The sequence below is a fragment of the Notothenia rossii genome, assembly GCF_949606895.1.
Source record: "Notothenia rossii genome assembly, chromosome: 6".
In the NCBI taxonomy this organism is placed as follows: Eukaryota; Metazoa; Chordata; class Actinopteri; order Perciformes; family Nototheniidae; genus Notothenia; species Notothenia rossii.
Genome location: NC_136909.1, coordinates 65,181,543 through 65,199,647, shown reverse-complemented (window position 1 = coordinate 65,199,647; position 18,105 = coordinate 65,181,543). Strand labels below are relative to the sequence as shown.

At 40.6% G+C, this 18,105-nt stretch overlaps 1 protein-coding gene across 3 annotated transcripts in view; it reads right to left on the bottom strand.

Annotated features, from left to right (window-relative positions):
- Window positions 1-3,611: 3,611 nt before the first annotated feature.
- Window positions 3,612-18,105, bottom strand: part of LOC307043795 (polycomb group RING finger protein 6-like) — a 60,835-nt gene continuing 46,341 nt past the window's right edge. For all 3 annotated transcript variants that reach the window (XM_079688622.1, XM_079688624.1, XM_079688623.1), the window contains 2 exons: window positions 4,390-4,476; window positions 3,612-4,283 (listed from right to left, as the gene is read on the bottom strand). In XM_079688622.1, coding sequence (XP_079544748.1) covers window positions 4,233-4,283; window positions 4,390-4,476 — 138 coding nt within the window. In that variant the 3' untranslated portion in view covers window positions 3,612-4,232. The remainder of the gene's footprint in view (window positions 4,284-4,389; window positions 4,477-18,105) is intronic.

Below are 18,105 nucleotides of genomic sequence, written 5' to 3'. Positions count from 1 at the left end.
TTTTTTTCATTCCATGCTGGTATAACGGTTTTTGCCGGCAGACCAGCATAATGACCAGCTTCACCAGCATAACGACCAGCATGGACCAGCTTGAAGTCCATGCTGGTCCATGCTGGTTTTTTCAGCAGGGGTATGAGCAACAGGAGACTATTGATGTGTGTAGTGAGTTTGGTAGCACTCCACTGTATAATAGTGAAGATATTGAAGATTATACCATATTTATTGAAGATTTTACTTTAGAAATATTCCCCAAAATTATTCAAAAGCACATTCTTCCGAACTCTCTGCTGTAGTATGACCAACAGGAGACTATTGATGTGTGTAGTGAGTTTGGTAGAAATATACTGTATAAATGTGAAGTGATTGAATATTATTGTATTCTCTTTTTTCGGAGTTGCACTTTGCAGACGGTCCCTGAACACTCGTTTCTTCTCCGGTTGCGGATAGAGACCAATGTAATGTGTCCAGTTTGGAGGACAGCACATGTTGGCTTTTTTTTTTAATCAAAATGTGACTGTAGTTCATTGTCAACCTTACCACGGTACTTAGGAGACGTACTTTGTGTCTGAACAACATTTTGTTCATGAGTTATTGATCCGCGAAATCTGAATCTGCCAATATTGTTCCAACTTTATTCAACTCGGTGAGGAGCTGTCAAACTCAACCCTAACGTCGCTTACAGCCGGCCAACTAAAAGTTGTTTTCCGTTCACGTTGTCATTTTTAGACTCCTTTGCTTCTTTGCTTGTGAATCCAAAAGCTGCGAGGCATGGCTGTTTTCGTTTTGCCATATTTTTTATCACAAAGCCAGAGTTAAAAAAATATCAATAGGAACATTTCAAATACCGCACAGGCATCGCCACCGTAACCATAGCAACGTAAGCAGCGTAAAGAATGCAGCGCCACCACGTACAGATGGCAACACCGAGAAATATTCACAAATATAAAACAAATATTCCGAAACTGTAATGAATAATAACTATTATTTATTTCAAGAACTTTTATTTACAGAAACTCAACATTTCTAATCTGTTTGACACAAATATGCACGATTGTTTTGGGCTCCCCCTTTTTATCTCAAAGTCGGCCTTCAGGGGAGCTCCCTCACTCTTCGGGGGAGCCAAGCTCCCCCTGGCTCCCCCCCATTTCGAACAGTGGCGAGGCCACTCCAGGACCTTGAAATGCTTCTTATACGAAGCCACTCCTTCGTTGCCCAGGCGGTGTGTTTGGGATCATTGTCATGCTGAAAGACCCAGCCACGTTTCATCTTCAATGCCCTTGCTGATGGAAGGAGGTTGTCACTCAAAATCTCACGATACATGGCCCCATTCATTCTTTCCTTTACACGGATCAGTCGTCCTGGTCCCTTTGCAGAAAAACAACCCCAAAGCATGATGTTTCCACCCCCATGTTTCACAGTAGGTATGGTGTTCTTTGGATGCAACTTAGCCTACTTTCTCCTCCAAACACGTCTTGTTGAGTTTTTACCAAAAAGTTATATTTTGGTTTCATCTGACCATATGACATTCTCCCAATCCTCTTCTGGATCATTTAAATCAGGCATGAGCAAACTAAGGCCCGCGGGCCCGTTGGGCTTTTGAATCCGGCCCGCCGAATATTGGTACAAAATTGTCCAAATTATAGTTAAGACCGCATTAATTTTGCCTTTTTCCTGCAATACCCGGCATTTCAGTTGATCCCACTAGATGGCGCACTCTAGACACAATTGACCTTTGCTGGACTCTGGTCTGTTCTCTCAGCTGGCCCTACTCGGCAGCCCGGCAAGGTCGGCGAATACAAGTTGTAACAAGCAGTGCTGAGCAAAGTGACTAGAACAGGATCACACACTAATAAAAAACACTTATTTAAAGTCAGGCAACACTATCCAGGCTTAGTGTGATTCTGTTTATTTTACCTTACTTTAATAACCATCCGTTCACTGTTATTGACCATTGGGAAGAGGCAGACATTTTCCTTTTGTTTTGTATTATTGCAACTATCGGATGGAATCAATAGCCTACATGGGCTACATGTGGTCATCACAAGTAAAATCATAACGAAAACTACGCCGGTAAAATATGCGTGTAGAAAACGGCTTATGCCACAATATGATAGCAACAAGTAGTCAAGATAGTCTGATTAGCTAACATCACCTGTAGAATGCCAGATAAACTTTCATAACAGAGTTGTGATGCCAAACAGCTTTCAGACTAAAACACATTCACTTATGAGGATGGGGGATATTTATCAGCTGCTTGTGTGACAGTCAGACAATGAAAACTTTACAGCGGCCGCTGCCGCGAGTTAACGGGAGAATAAACTCCGGTAGACGAGCAGCACTGCAGCTGGCAGTAATGCAGCTTAACCACATTAATAATCAATACACCACGGCACTCTGGAGAAAGGTACAAGGATGGAGAAGTAGTTCTTTAATTTAATCTGGCTTCGTATAGTTAAAAACTACCCAACGCAGTCCTCTATTGATGTTGTTGTGAGCGGTGTTGCGGAGAAAATCAGCGACGTAAAACGCTGTGTTGGTCATAAGAAGGCACGTAAACGGTTACATCATGACGCAAACGATGACGCAATAATTCACCGTTGAACCTAATTCACCTTTAAACCTGCATCTGTAACAATGAGTGGACCAAAAAAAAGAAAAGTCAACATTGAGTGCCGAGTGTATAATGAGGAGTGGACAGCTAAATATTTTTTACCGATCTGCTACTGGCCCGGCCCCTCAAATTTAAAACTCAAAGTGGCCCCCGAGCCAAAAAGTTTGCCCACCCCAGATCTAAATGCTCTCTAGCCAACTTCAGACGGGCCTGGACATACTGGCTTAAGCAGGGGGACACGTCTGGCACTGCAGGATTTGAGTCCCTGGCGGCGTAGTGTGTTACTGATGGTAGCCTTTGTTACTTTGGTCCCAGCTCTCTGCAGGTCATTGACTAGGTCCCCCCGTGTGGTTCTGGGATTTTTGCTCACCGTTCTTGATCATTTTGACCCCACGGGGTGAGATCTTGCGTGGAGCCCCAGATCGAGGGAGATTATCAGTGGTCTTGTATGTCTTCCATTTTCTAATAATTGCTCCCACAGTTGATTTCTTCACACCAAGCTGCTTACCTATTGCAGATTCAGTCTTCCCAGCCTGGTGCAGGTCTACAGTTTTGTTTCTGGTGTCCTTTGACAGCTCTTTGGTCTTGGCCATACTGGAGTGTGACTGTTTGAGGTTGTGGACAGGTGTCTTTTCTACTGATAACGAGTTCAAACAGGAGCCATTAATACAGTTAACAAGTGGAGGACAGAGGAAGCTCTTAAAGAAGTTACAGGTCTGTGAGAGCCAGAAATCTTGTTTGTTTGTAGGTGACCAAATACTTATTTTCCACCATAATTTGCAAATAAATTCTTTAAAAATCAGACAATGCGATTTTCTCTTCTCATTTTGTCTCTCATAGTTGAGGTATACCTAGGATGAAAATTACAGGCCTCTCTCATCTTTTTAAGTGGGAGAATTTGCACAATTGGTGGCTGACTAAATACTTTTTTGCCCCACTGTACACCTTAGGAGGAAATTAAGCTCAAACCAGGAAACGTGGATGAATCGAGAAACATACCTCAGTTGAGCAGTCATTTATTAATTCATTCTGAGAAAACAGAGTAGGAAAGGCTTTTTGAACAAACCCCATCAGTAGAATATACAAATGCCATTGAATTAAATATGTCAATCAACACAAAGCAAGCTGTAAATAAAATAAACAGTATATAAAGCTCCACACAAAAACTGTTGGTAGTTGAGGTCCTTTTGTTTCAAGCCCTTAAATCACAACAATCAATATGAAACTCCGCTCAGCCCTTGAGATGATAAATAAAGAAAATAAGATATAGTTCCTGGTTTCCAAAAAACATAAGTAATCAAAACGCACACACACACGTTTTAGCGACAGCAGCAGATACAACGTTGTGCTGTGGAAAGAAGCACCTGGAACGATGCCTTCAAAGACATCTTGGCAGTAAGCCAAGGACTCGGGTTTAATTCAATTTGCATTATGGCAGTTCTGTTAATCAAATGTCTGTGTGCAACAAACAGAAACCAGGGCTGTCCTGAATGCCCAGTGATAATATTATTAAAACAATTGAACGTTACCGTTTTAAATGTTTAGATCTTTTCATTTCAGATTGTTAATGAATAAAGGAAATCCAGGTGATGAGTTCATGGACTACATCCACCTCTCGTGCTCATGGCTGGGAGGGCAGGAGCAGGCCAAAATGCAGCACCAACAGACCGTCCTGTAGCAAAATGGAACCACAGAAAGAATCACTTAAAGGTATTTCTGGCCTTCTTCATAATGTAACGTCTTAAAATGTCTTCCTCTTGTGTGTTTGTAGGGCTCACCTGCAGTGCCCCTTCACCCACTGATCTCTGAATGTCCTTGAGGGACTGGAAGTGATCGAGGAGGTGATTTTCACAAACTACTTCCACCTGCAGGACACACAGACACATTTAGAGCACAGCTGTAGATATTGGATCAGACACTGTATGCCTCAAGACATTTCTGTGTGTGTATGTGTTCAAATAACTTTGCAGAAAGGTTTCAGGGTATTCAGTGCTATATTAAATTCTGACTTCAGAAATGTGTAGGTTTTGACCAAACTAAACCATCTACCGTAATTTTCGGACTATAAGCCGCGCCTTTTTCCCCATTTTTCGACGCTGCGGCTTATATAACGGTGCGGCTAATCTATGGATTTTTAAAGCTAACGGCCACTAGGGGACCTCCTAAATCTATGGATTTTACAGGTTACAGTCCACCACCTTTAACTCTATGGGCTCTATGGCCGTTCCGCGCCCCCCACCTTTAAGCGGCGGGCTCCAGCAGGAAAAGCTGGAGGCCGGAAAAGAGTGAGACAGGTAGCGCGCAAAATTAAAAGTGGAACCGAGAGTGGTACGAGAGACAGAACGAGAGCAAGACAGACAGACATTACGAGAGCGAGACAGTTTGTCCCCGTACCACTGGTTGAAAACCACTGCTGTAGATCACTGCCGTTACGTGCGCTGGGAGCGCACCGTTTAAGTTTGAAAGTTGAAAAGTTTGTGTGTCTGAAACGCTATGTGATACAGTACAGTTTACACAGCACAGTACATGTTTTGTAGCTACTATTGCACTAAATGGAAACACTTGAATACGTTATGCAAATATGCAACTTGTTTGTTGAAATGTTAATAAATGGGAGCTTCCTCAAACAGCCATCTCTTTCCCGACAATCCCCTCTGTGCACGAACCCTTACATATGGTAATTAAACATTAAAACACCTGCGGCTTATAGTCCAGTGCGGCTTATATATGTACACATCATTCAATTTAGCTGCTGCGGCTTATATTCAGGTGCACCTTATAGTCCGAAAATTACGGTAATTCTGGGCTTAAACACCAACTCTTAAAGTAAGTTCTCACAACTTTTAGGTTATGTCCAGCTAAAAGATGCTTAGTTACACTTTTTGTTTCTATGTTTGAAGATCATCTGATTCTTTGTCAGTTGAATTCATAGGAATTGAAGGTAAGCTGCTGTGCCCTTTGCTAAAATAGACAGCATACAATCACCGGCAAGTCTTTCTCTGTCCACTCTCGCTTTGTCCAGACATGCCAGGGTGCAGCATTGAGGACAGGAAATCAATGTAAACTGCTAATCCTCTTCCAAGTGTTACTAAATACTTGATTCACCTACACCTGAACCTGTCTAACCGAGTAAACTAACATTTCTGTTTCTTTGCATTTGGAGGAAAGGGGAAAATGTCTGATTTAATACCTGGACCTACTTTTACAGCATGTGATTATAATCAGATTGAGCTTGTTCTTCAGGAGTTATTGTTGCACTTTCGATGTAGGCACCCTGCTGGGTTTTGACCTGAGCAGTATACCAGTCGCTGTAGCTGTATCCCTGAAGGTTGTATTACAAATGCACAACCACATCCCTCCTCCTACTGTTTAACATGGTAACTATGCTGACAAGATGCATGTCTTTCAATAACTAAATGACAAGGTAGACCTCCCAGTGCATGACATTAAGGATTTTGGCAGATGGACCTGTAAGCCATCTAAGCTAATTTACAGATGGCCCTGAGCCCAATAGAGATTGCCCTGAAAAATGCGTGCGGACGAAATGACGCACGAATGGTTTGGGGGGCCTCCCCCTAGAAAATGTGGATCTTTGCAGGTCTTAGATGCTGTCTGGTGCATTCTCTAGACTGAATTGTAAGATGAACCACCACAATATTATATTGTACAATTTCAATTTTATTCTTCATTTCACTTGTTTGTTTGTTCTTGTTTGTGTTTGCTCGCTTGCATGCCCTGCATAGCTATATGAAATACTTAAGTTGTTGGTCAAGACGCTTTCCATCTGATGAAGGCAAATGCCTTCCCAGATGTAAAAAAGTAGAAAACATTACATTCAGTTATAACTGCCAAGACAAACATTATTTACACTATTATGGCCCCTGTTAAAAATGTTTTTAATGTTATCTACTGTAAGTTGGTCGAACGAATGCCTCCTCATCCGGAAGCTGACCGAGCAGACCCGAGCAGCAGTCGAGAGGAGCCGAGCGCATCCGCGAAGCACACAAAATGGCGACGTCAGAGTTCCCGTTAGCCGGCAAATCTAAATCTCTTCGGTCAAAATGTCTGGTCAAAATAATTTCCCTTTAGCACAATACCGCTTCAGTTGCGCCACTTATGTGACAGACAAGAAGAGTATGTGACAGACAAGAATAGTCAATTCTAATGTCTAATACTTAAAGTGGAGGAAGAGATGTCCTGTATGGGTTGATTGTGCGTTGATCTGTTGGTAATGCCTCTGGGTTCCGGTGGGAATGTAAACAAATGCATAATGCTGTGCTATACTTTGTGGCCTCACCCAGTTTCATAGCGACACTTATTGTTTAGGCGTCTTTTAATAAGCAGGTAGTCATATCATTAGCTAGAACTAGCTAGATCTGATCGATATGGACATAAACGCGAGTGAAGTCTAATCTGACGGGAGAGAGAGATCAGCTGCTGCTAACGAGTCGACACGCAGCTCTGCATGATCACATGCATCGGTGAGCGGACAAAACACACATTTCAGGTTAGAAAATCACACCTAGCTATTTTAATTACCTCTCAAACTACCGAAACTAGTTATAGATATGTTTAGATTTACTGTCGGGTCACTCATTACTGGATCCGCGAGCTGCATGATACTGGCATAATAGATTGCGTGATCGGGCAACCAGCAGGTGAGGCTTCATTGCCCGAGCTAAATACTAGAGGGCCCCGGGCCATCGGGCAGTCGTTAATGTCTAGCCCTGCCTCCACTATGTGCCATGCTGCTATTCCAGGGGAAAAATAGCCCCATTAAATATATCACAGAAATGATCTGGAGAGACCCTGTTCAGTTGTTTTGGCTAGCCTGAATTCATCAGTTTAGTATCTACAACATGTTGGATGTCAGTTAGACATGTGACCAACAAATAACTGTCTTCCATGGAATGATGTAAAATGGTTACAATCATCTTTTCAAATACCTTTTAGAATGTGTGCACATAACTTTTTTGCCCTGGTTCTCAAAGGAGCACCTTGGGATGTTGCTTGGTGCTCATCCTTAAAATGAAATCAACCGTAACTTTTGAGGGGGTCTTCATTTGCCAGACACACGGCACTGAACACACAGAGGTGAACACAGAACACACATGCAGAGGTGAACACAAGACAACATTAGCACGACCAGTAAGCTGTCATCACTACCCTCCTGACTAGAGATGGATATCGAGAACCGGTAATAAGTCAATACCGGTTCCTGATTGGACGGTATCGATATACCGTTAAGCCGCTGGACAAACGGTGCTGCTATCGGTATTATGTGTTACGTCTACTTCCTTAGTTTAACTTTAAACCATTCTTGTTGGTTGGGAACCCTCATCCTGTGTGATGTATCCGGTTTGAGACCCCTCTGATTGGCCACTGTAAATGCCACTCGTCATCTCTCTCAAGAGCGCTCTTATTATTGTTGTGAGACTCCCGCAGGCATGAGGGACAGAGCGAAGCGATCGAAGGTCTGGGTGCACTTTTAAAAATGTAGTGGCGATAGTGCAAGGTGCAATCGATGTACTCAATTAGTTGCTTGTAAAGGGGGTAACACAAGCAACTTAATGAAGCATTTGCCAACGAGACACTCATTGAATCTAAAACGGTGCAGCGTATTTGACAGCCTAAACCAGTGGTCACCAACCTTTTTAAGCCCAAGATCACCGACCTCGGCCTAGGTGAAAGGCGAGATCTACCTATTGCAGAATTGAGTGACAAAGACGGCCCAGACAATGCTTCCAATTTGAGGCCTTTTATATAGGCTAATTGCATCTGAATTACTGTTACAATGAAGGCTCCATAATCAGCTCACGGCATATAGGCAGGGGTAAAGTGCTATTGGGGGGCGGACCTCACCTCCTCTAGGGGGGTCCTCACCTCCTTCCCGGGGGAAGATTTTTTTTAAATATTGAAGTTGAAAGCATCAATCTGGTGCACTTTGAGAGCAACATGAAGAGATCTATTGATACCTAAAACAGATAAACAGATTTTCTTTTTCTTTATGGATATTTTACAAATCACTCCCCTTTTAAACTGTATTCTTGTTTTACTGCCATATACAGATGTAGCGATTCATTTCAGACAGTTTGAAACGCGAGGGCCGTGATTGGTACGTGATCTGCCCTCGCTCAAGGGAAAACCTCCAGTTTGACTTGAGACCGCCCCCATGATAGATAAATTATCGTGAATAATTGGACAGCCTTCTGGGGAAAACCTGGTCTGATTAAGAGAGACGGCATTCATCCTACTTTGGAAGGTGCAAATCTCATTTCGGCAAACATTTCAGGGCTCTGTGGACTTAATCCATGACAAACTGGAGTTGAGACCAGGAGGCAGAGTCGCAGTCTTACACGCTTCTCTGCGCTCTCTCCTAGGCAGTCATCCATAGGAATCCCGACCCCAATAAAATACCCAATATTAACGGTGTGTGTGTCTGCCCAAGGACAATTTAAGGTAAAACCTAATAGAGGTGTCATACATAATAACCTAATAAAAGTAAATGTAACAACTACTACAGTGCAACAAAACAGGAAGATTAAATGTGGTCTCTTAAACATAAGATCTCTAGCATCTAAAGCAATACTGGTAAATGATTTAATATCAGATTATAATATTGATATATGCTGTCTCACTGAAACTTGGTTGAGACATGAAGAATATGTCAGCATAAATGAGGCCACTCCACCCAGCCATATCAATACTCATATTGCCCGAGGCACGGGCCGAGGAGGTGGAGTTGCAGCAATCTTTGACTCAAGTTTACTTATCAATACTAAACAAAAATTAAATTATACCTCCTTTGAATGCCTCATTTTCAGTCTTACGCATCCGACCTGGTAAACTTTGCAGCCAATCTTATTTGTTACAGTGTACCGTGCACCAGGTCCTTATTCAGAATTCTTATCAGAATTCTCTGAGTTTTTATCAGCTTTGGTACTTAAAACAGATAAAGTAATTATCGTAGGTGACTTTAATATTCATGTTGACGATGATAAAAATAGCCTTACTGTTGCATTTAACTCTATATTAGATTCTGTTGGTTTCTGTCAGAGTGTAAATAAACCAACCCACTGCTATAATCACACTCTTGACCTTGTTCTGACTTATGGTATTGAAATTGAGCAACTATTAGTCGAACCGCATAATCCTGCTTTATCCGACCATTTCTTAGTAACTTTTGAAGTACTGTTACTAGAGTACAAAGCATTAGCCAAAAGCTCCTGCAGCAGAAACCTATCTGTTAGTGCTATAGCCAAATTTAAGGAAGAGATTCCACCAATACTTAACTCGATAGCATGTCTGCATGTAGGGGAGGAAACTTATACAAAATGTACACCACCCCAAATTGATCATGTTGTTGATAGTGCTACAGATGCGCTGCGAATAAAATTAGACTCTGTTGCTCCTTTGAAAAAGAAGAAAATAAAACAACATAGATTAGCTCCATGGCATAATGCCGAAACCCGCAAAATAAAGCAAAAGTCGAGACAACTTGAAAGGATATGGCGTTCCACTAAACTTGAAGAATCTCGTTTAATTTGGCATATTACTCTCAATGAATATAAGAAAGCACTGCGTAAAGCGAGAGCAGCATACTACTCTTCATTAATAGATGAGAATAAGAATAATGCAAGATTTCTTTTCAGCACTGTAGCCAGGCTGACAGAGAGCCACAGCTCGACTGAGCCTTCTATTCCCATAGCACTCAGTAATGATTTTATGTGCTTTTTTAACGATAAAATTGTTACTCTTAGAAACAAAATCAATGACCTCTTGCCTTTGACCAGTATAGTGTTATCAACAGCTCCCGGAAACGTAAATTCTAATAATATTACACTAGATAGTAAACTAGAATGCTTTTCAGCCATAAACCTTGAACAATTAAATTCAATGATTCTCTCTTCTAAACCATCAACGTGTATCTTAGACCCGATTCCAACTAAGCTGTTAAAAGAAGTTTTTCCATTAATTAGCACTTCTTTATTAAATATTATGAATATGTCTTTATTATCAGGCTATGTTCCAAAATCATTCAAAGTAGCAGTGATAAAACCGCTTCTTAAAAAGCACAACCTCGATCCAGAGGTTTTAGCCAACTATAGACCTATTTCTAATCTTCCGTTCCTCTCAAAAATTCTTGAGAAAGCAGTCGCAAAACAGCTGTGTGATTACTTAAGAAACTATGATTTATTTGAAGATTTTCAGTCTGGCTTTAGAACACAACATAGCACAGAGACAGCTCTGGTTAAAGTCACAAATGACATTCTAATAGCCTCTGACAAGGGACGTGTCTCTATTCTTGTCTTACTCGATCTTAGTGCTGCATTTGATACTATCGACCATGATATCCTATTGCAAAGACTAGAGCACTTAGTTGGCATACAGGGAACTGCTTTAGGCTGGTTTAGGTCTTATCTATCTGAACGCTCTCAGTTTGTTCGTGTCAACGATGAATCTTCCATGCAAACCAAAGTTAGCCATGGAGTGCCACAGGGCTCAGTGCTTGGACCTATTTTGTTCACCCTATATATGCTTCCGTTAGGCAATATTATAAGGAATCATTCTGTAAACTTTCATTGTTATGCGGATGATACTCAACTATATTTATCAATCAAGCCTGATGAAATTAATCATCTAAATAAAATTCAAGACTGCCTCAAGGATTTAAAAACGTGGATGACCTTAAATTTTTTGATGTTAAACACGACCAAAACTGAAGTTATTGTACTTGGCCCGAAGAATCTACGAAACAAATTATCTAAAGATATATTAACTATGGATGGCATTAATTTGGCCTCCAGTGAGACTGTAAGGAATCTTGGTGTTATATTTGATCAGGATTTATCCTTTAACGCCCACATAAAATCAATTTCAAGGACCGCCTACTTCCATCTACGTAACATTGCAAAAATCAGGCATATCTTGCCTCAAAACGATGCAGAGAAACTAGTCCATGTATTTGTTACTTCAAGGCTGGATTATTGTAACTCCTTATTATCAGGGTGTACCAAGAAGTCAGTCAAGTCGCTTCAGCTGATTCAAAATGCTGCAGCTCGTGTACTAACCAGAGTTAGGAAAAGGGACCACATTACTCCTGTTCTGGCTGCCTTACACTGGCTCCCTATAGAACACAGGATAGAATTTAAAATTCTTCTTCTCGCCTACAAAGCCCTTAATGGGCAGGCGCCATCTTACCTTAAAGAACTCATTGTACCCTATTGTCCTACTAGGGCATTGCGTTCCAAGAATGCAGGGTTGTTGGTTGTTCCTAGAGTCTCTAAAAGTACAATGGGAGCCAGAGCCTTTTCTTATCAAGCTCCACTTTTGTGGAATCAGCTTCCAGTTTGTGTTCGGACGGCAGACACCCTATCCGTTTTTAAGAGTGCGCTTAAGACCTTCCTTTTTGATAAAGCTTATAGTTAGGGCTGATTAGATTCAGCCCCTAGTTTTGCTGATATAGGCTTAGTTTGTCGGGGGACATCTTACTTCTTCCTTCTCTCTGTCTATACCTGTGTACTCTCATGTTCCGATTAACCCAGCTTCCCCAAATTTCTTTCTTTTTGGTGTCTATATACGCCGGGATCCGGAGTCATGGATGATCCTGCGGTCCTGTGTCATGGATTGCGAGTCCTGGATCTTGAGTCGTGGCTGCGGTCCTGGATCATAAGTCCTGGATGGATATCCTCGTGGATTCATCTTCTTATTATACACACATGCATTTCAAAACATTTGGACTACCTATGTTGCAAATGTATTATCTTTTCAATTTACACACGGCATCTATTGCACGTCTGTCCGTCCTGGGAGAGGGATCCCTCCTCTGTTGCTCTCCCTGAGGTTTCTCCCATTTTTCCCTTTAAACTGTGGGGTTTTCTCTGGAAGTTTTTCCTTGTACGATGTGAGGGTCTAAGGACAGAGGGTGTCGTATTGTCATACTGATATTCTGTACAAACTGTGAAGTCCACTGAGACAAATGTAACATTTGTGATATTGGGCTATATAAATAAACATTGATTGATTGATTGAAATGTAATTATAATGAAGCCAGCTGCAATGGATCATTGATCCACCAGGGGGTGCAGTGGGGTTCTACACTGGAGCTCATGTGAAATAAAGTCAGATACAGTACGCTGGATGTACAGCGGAACTTTGTGAAGATCCATATGTCACGGATATCATACTCTGTGCTAAATAAGAGACATGTGATCATTTACAAAACATCCCCATGTTGTTATTTAACAAAATAATGTTGTTTAGTCGAAAAAAATGAACAGGAGGAAATGCAGCCCGGCTCTCGATTTTTAATCCTAATTTAATCATCATCTTCACCACGATCATTTATGTTTATGTTCGCCGAATTGACATGAAATCACTGACACATATGAATATACTGTATTCAACTTCATTAAAACGTTATTAACGTGCCTAAACTCAGTAATTCACTAAAAATATTTATATTTTAATGGAGCCTCGTCGGCAGATCAGGATCCCAAAGCGTGGCGGAGGGATCCTGATCTGCATGACGGGTACTATTTTCCCCATAAGGAACAAGTCGCTGCAAATTATCCCGCTTATTACACGGCCACATTCTCAACAAAGTAACGACATGACTCCCGGTATTAATTTAAATGCTTTTATGGATTTAGAAAATGTTTTTATTGATTTAAAAAATAGTTGTATGTATTGATTTAAATTGACATGCATCCGCTAAGAAAAATAGTCCGTTGTTACCGTTTTTTAAACAGTCTGAATGAAACGGCAGCTCTCAGCTGTGTATTTACACAACTAATGGCCCATCAACCACAGCTCTCTCCCCCCCCCCTCCCCCCCTGATCTTTCTTCTCCAGCAGCTAAATTAACTGGTGTGAGTGACCATAGATTGTATGTGACAAGCTTACAGTTAGTGACGTAACAACACCATAAAAGCTGGTGGTTTGAAAGCAATACGGGAGGTAAAAATAACTAGAATAATTGTGATTCATTTATTGTGTCTTTTATGTTTTTAGGTATAAAATGTTATGTAATTCAGGCTTATAGTTCACCCTTCTCTAAAAGCCTTCAACAATGACAATATTCATAGTAATTTAATAAATCCTTCCAGCACACATTGTAAAAAATTGCCTACTGTAAGTTAAGAAATCATTCCAATATGTACATCTTCTGATGTAACAACAATAACATTATAAATAGTAACATAGCTGAACATGGTATTGCACATTTAGCTTTGAGTGTTACTGACCTGAGATGTTTTTATTACATGAATTAAGGTGACTGAGGCTTTTTAACATACAGGGATGCAAACTCATCAGGTATGAAAAAGGTGACAAGGATCCGAGCCCCCGGCTCCCCCACCCCACGGAATGACAGAGGATTTTAGCAGTCAGAACAACTAAAGCAGCAGTGTTAATAATAACAGAAACGCCAAAGAGTCACATCTAATAGAAATATATAAAAGCATTTATTTTAAATTGTGGAGCAGTCAGTTTATAATTTTGGCAGCACTGTTGAGCATTTTGAAAATGTATTTTCATGCCTCTGTGCAAGGCTTAAGTCTTTCTATCTTTATAGCCACATGGTGTAAAGTAACTAAGTTCATAAACTCAACAAGTACTATACTTGGGCACAATTTTGAGATACTTGTACTTTATTTAAGTATTTCAATGTTTTGCTACTTTGTACTTCTACTCCACTACAGTTCAGAGGTACATGCTGTACTTTTCCTCCACTCCATGTATGTAATACCTTTAGTTACTTTTCAGATGTGGATGAATGATGTGAAATATAATCAAGTGTTAATTCCGACTTTAGTTCCACCTGGAGTAAATCCACAAGCTACCCTGCAGTATACAAAGTCATTCAAACTAGCTGCACCTTTACCAGCTTTGAGAACACTTTCATGATCAATCATTATAAAACATATCATATCTATTATTCTGAAATGGACCAATCTGCACAATGACTACTTTTACTGTCGCTACTTTCACTATATTTTGATGATAATACTTTTCTACTTTTACTTGAGGAACATTTGGAATGCAGGACTTTTACTGTAACAGAGTATTCCTACACTCTGGGACTATTACTTTTACTCAAGTACAAGATCTGAGTACTTCTACTTTTAGTCAAGTACAAGACCTGAGTACTTCTACTTTTACTCTAGTACAAGATCTGTGTGCTTCTACTTTTACTCAAGTACAAGACCTGAGTGCTTCTACTTTTACTGAAGTACAAGATTTGAGTAGGCTACTTCTACTTTTACTCTAGTACAAGATCTGTGTGCTTCTACTTTTACTCAAGTACAAGATCTGAGTACTTCTACTTTTACTCAAGTACAAGACCTGAGTACTTCTACTTTTACTCAAGTACAATATCTGAGTACTTCTACTTTTACTCAAGTACAATATATATATACTTATACCACCTCTGTTTATAGCCTATGAAAAAAACTATTAGAAATAGAAGGCTAAAGCTAACGTTAGCAGATAGTGACAATGTATGCTAGCTAGCTAGCTCAACGATTCCTTAAATAATATTGCCACAGAAAAACTTTTCAGTTCACATCACGCTCTGCCGCTCCGACAGGGAGCTCTGCTCTGAACACCTGGACGGCCCGTTCTAACAGCTGTTCACCAGCGGTCCAGTCTGTGCCACAGTGACTCCGGACGCACAGTTATTATTAACGAACGCACCCGTAGGCAAGAAGACTCGAGCACACAGCTCGTACTTCATTATAATATATTAAAAAAGAACACCATGCGTGTCATGATGGCACATAACAGCTCACGGCCGCAGATTACTCCGGGTCCCAGACTCCCCCATACCCCAAAAATATTTTAATTGCAGATCTACATGAATCACACAAACGACTCATTTTGGATTCAAAACGGCGAATTTCGCCGAAAGGTGACAAGTTTGCATCACTGAACATAGACAGAGCACAACTGAAACATAACATCTGAGATGTAACAACATAATACACTTTTTGGGGATGCTTGGGATGTGAGTGAGGGACACGGCTTAGAACGGGCGTGTCGCCTGGCAGGACAGGAGAGTGTGTGCACCAGTCTGCCTTGATCTATGAATTCATGTCCGTGACACTCACTGCTGCCCACAGCTGTTTTATAGAAGGAAATTCCTTCACTTCATGAAAGTGTTTTAACCACACACACCTCTACACACACATGACGGGTGTTATTTTCCCCATAAGGAACAAGTCGCTGCAAATTATCCCGCTTATTACACGGCCACATTCTCAACAAAGTAACGAAATGACTCCCAATATTAATTGAAATGCTTTTATGGATTTAGAAAATGTTTTTATTGATTTAAAAAATAGTTGTATGTATTGAGTTAAAAAATTGTTGTATGTATTGATTTAAATTGACATGCATCCGCGAAGAAAAATAGTCCGTTGTTACAGTTTTTTAAACAGTCTGCAGTCGGCAGTTCTCAGCTGTGTATTTACACAACTAATGGCCCATCAACCACAGCTCTCTCCCCCCCTCCCCCCTTGATCTTTCTTCTCCAGCAGCTAAATTAATTGTAGGTTACTCTGAGTGACAAGCTTACACTTAGACACAACACTGTCATTGCAAGTGACCCTCAGTTAGTTGACTTTTATGTTCAACTGCTAAATTTGTTACTGATAAAAAAGGGCTTCTACTGTACCTAATTACCTTAACACTAGAACCGCCAGAGGTTTTTGTATAGGCCTACCTAAACCCGTCAAATCCCGCTATTAGAATGCAATTTTTAACAACATAGGGTGCTACATAACACACTTTCAGGAAAAGTCACGGACTAGGAGACTTTAATATTTTATTTAAAAAAAAGTTACATTGCACACACACAACACACATCACACAAATTGACCCGATTGGCGGTTCTAGTGTTAAATAAACTCACTAATTAATGAAACCAGTTCAATACGCATTATTATATTCTTATCATTCTTTATGAGCGCAGAAATAGTCTTAAAATCAGATCTGTTTTTTAAATGAAATCTGACGGCAGGCAGTTAGCTCTGATCACCTATGATAAATGCGCCGCACCTAACCGCTGGCCATTCAGCCACAGACACTGTTCGAAATGGGGGGGAGCTAGGAGGAGCTTGGCTCCCCCGAAGAGGGAGAAAGCTCCCCTGAAGGCTGACTTTTAGATAAATAGGGGGAGCCCTAAACAATCGTGCATATTTGTGTCACACAGATTAGAAATGTTGAGTTTCTGTAAATAACAGTTCTTGAAATAAATAATAGTTATTGTTCATTACAGTTTCTGAATATTTGTTTTATATTTGTGAATATGTCTGGGTGTTGCCATCTGTACGTGGCGGCGCTGCATTCTTACTTACGTTGCTATGGTTATGGCGGTGATGCCAGCGCGGTATTTGAAATGTTCATATTGATTTTTTTTTAACTCTGGCTTTGTAATAAAAAATATGGCAAAATGAAAAGAGCCAAGCGTCACAGCTTTTGGATTCACAAGCAAAGAAGCGAAGGAGTCTAAAAATGACAACGTGAACGGAAAATAACTTTTAGTTGGCTGGCTGTAAGCGGCGTTAGGGTCGAGCTTGACAGCTCCACACCGAGGGAGAGTCCTGCCGATGCGGAGCCTGAAGAGGCTTCAACAACGGCCACATCCGCCGGCATAGTGACACCGTCTGTATTAGTAGAAGAGTGTTTTTATAGCAATTGATCGCATCCGCGCTGCTGCGCCAGTCAACAGAGCGTGCGTGTGACATATTTAGTAGCAGGATGTGCTCTGAAAAATAGGGCTCCCCGAAAGCAAATGGGTAATTCGAAAACTGACAGAGCTCCCTCTATACAAATCAAACTTTAGGCGGTGTGAAAGCACCTATTGTTTTAAATAATGGTCGGAATGTGACCTGTGAGCCTTCTGAATTACCGTGGGACAGCACATTCTAAACTAAAATGTGCAATCAATAAAGTAACATCTTATCTTATCTTAATAATATCTTCATATTAATAATAATAATAAATCATACAGTATGTGTCCGAAAGGGAGCAGGAGGAAGCAAAAACAAAAATATACAAAAAATATACTGCATATTAAAGCAAACGATTGTAAAGGTAAAAGTATGAGCATAACAAATAAAGAAGTGTAATGTAAACATTTACATTATAATTATGATTATTTAATATATAAAGACTATATATTATTGAATTACAAGATTAGATATACTTTAGTTGATCTAAAATATTGATGTGTTCAAATGCTCTTCAAAACACAACTGAAAGTCCGTGAAACTTGTCTTTCTGTATTTGTGAATGAAGCGCCATCTCCTGGTTAAAACCTGAAATGGAAAATCTGGCAACGCCCTCTTGGAAAATAGTGGGAGGGCTTAACATTCCTCTATACTGGTCTTTGGCAGGTCGTAGGCAGGAAGCTGTAAGCTGGAGTCTGAAATTCAGTGCTCCATCTGTTGTAGGCTATTTCATACCTGTTTTTCATTTATTCTCTTATTGTTT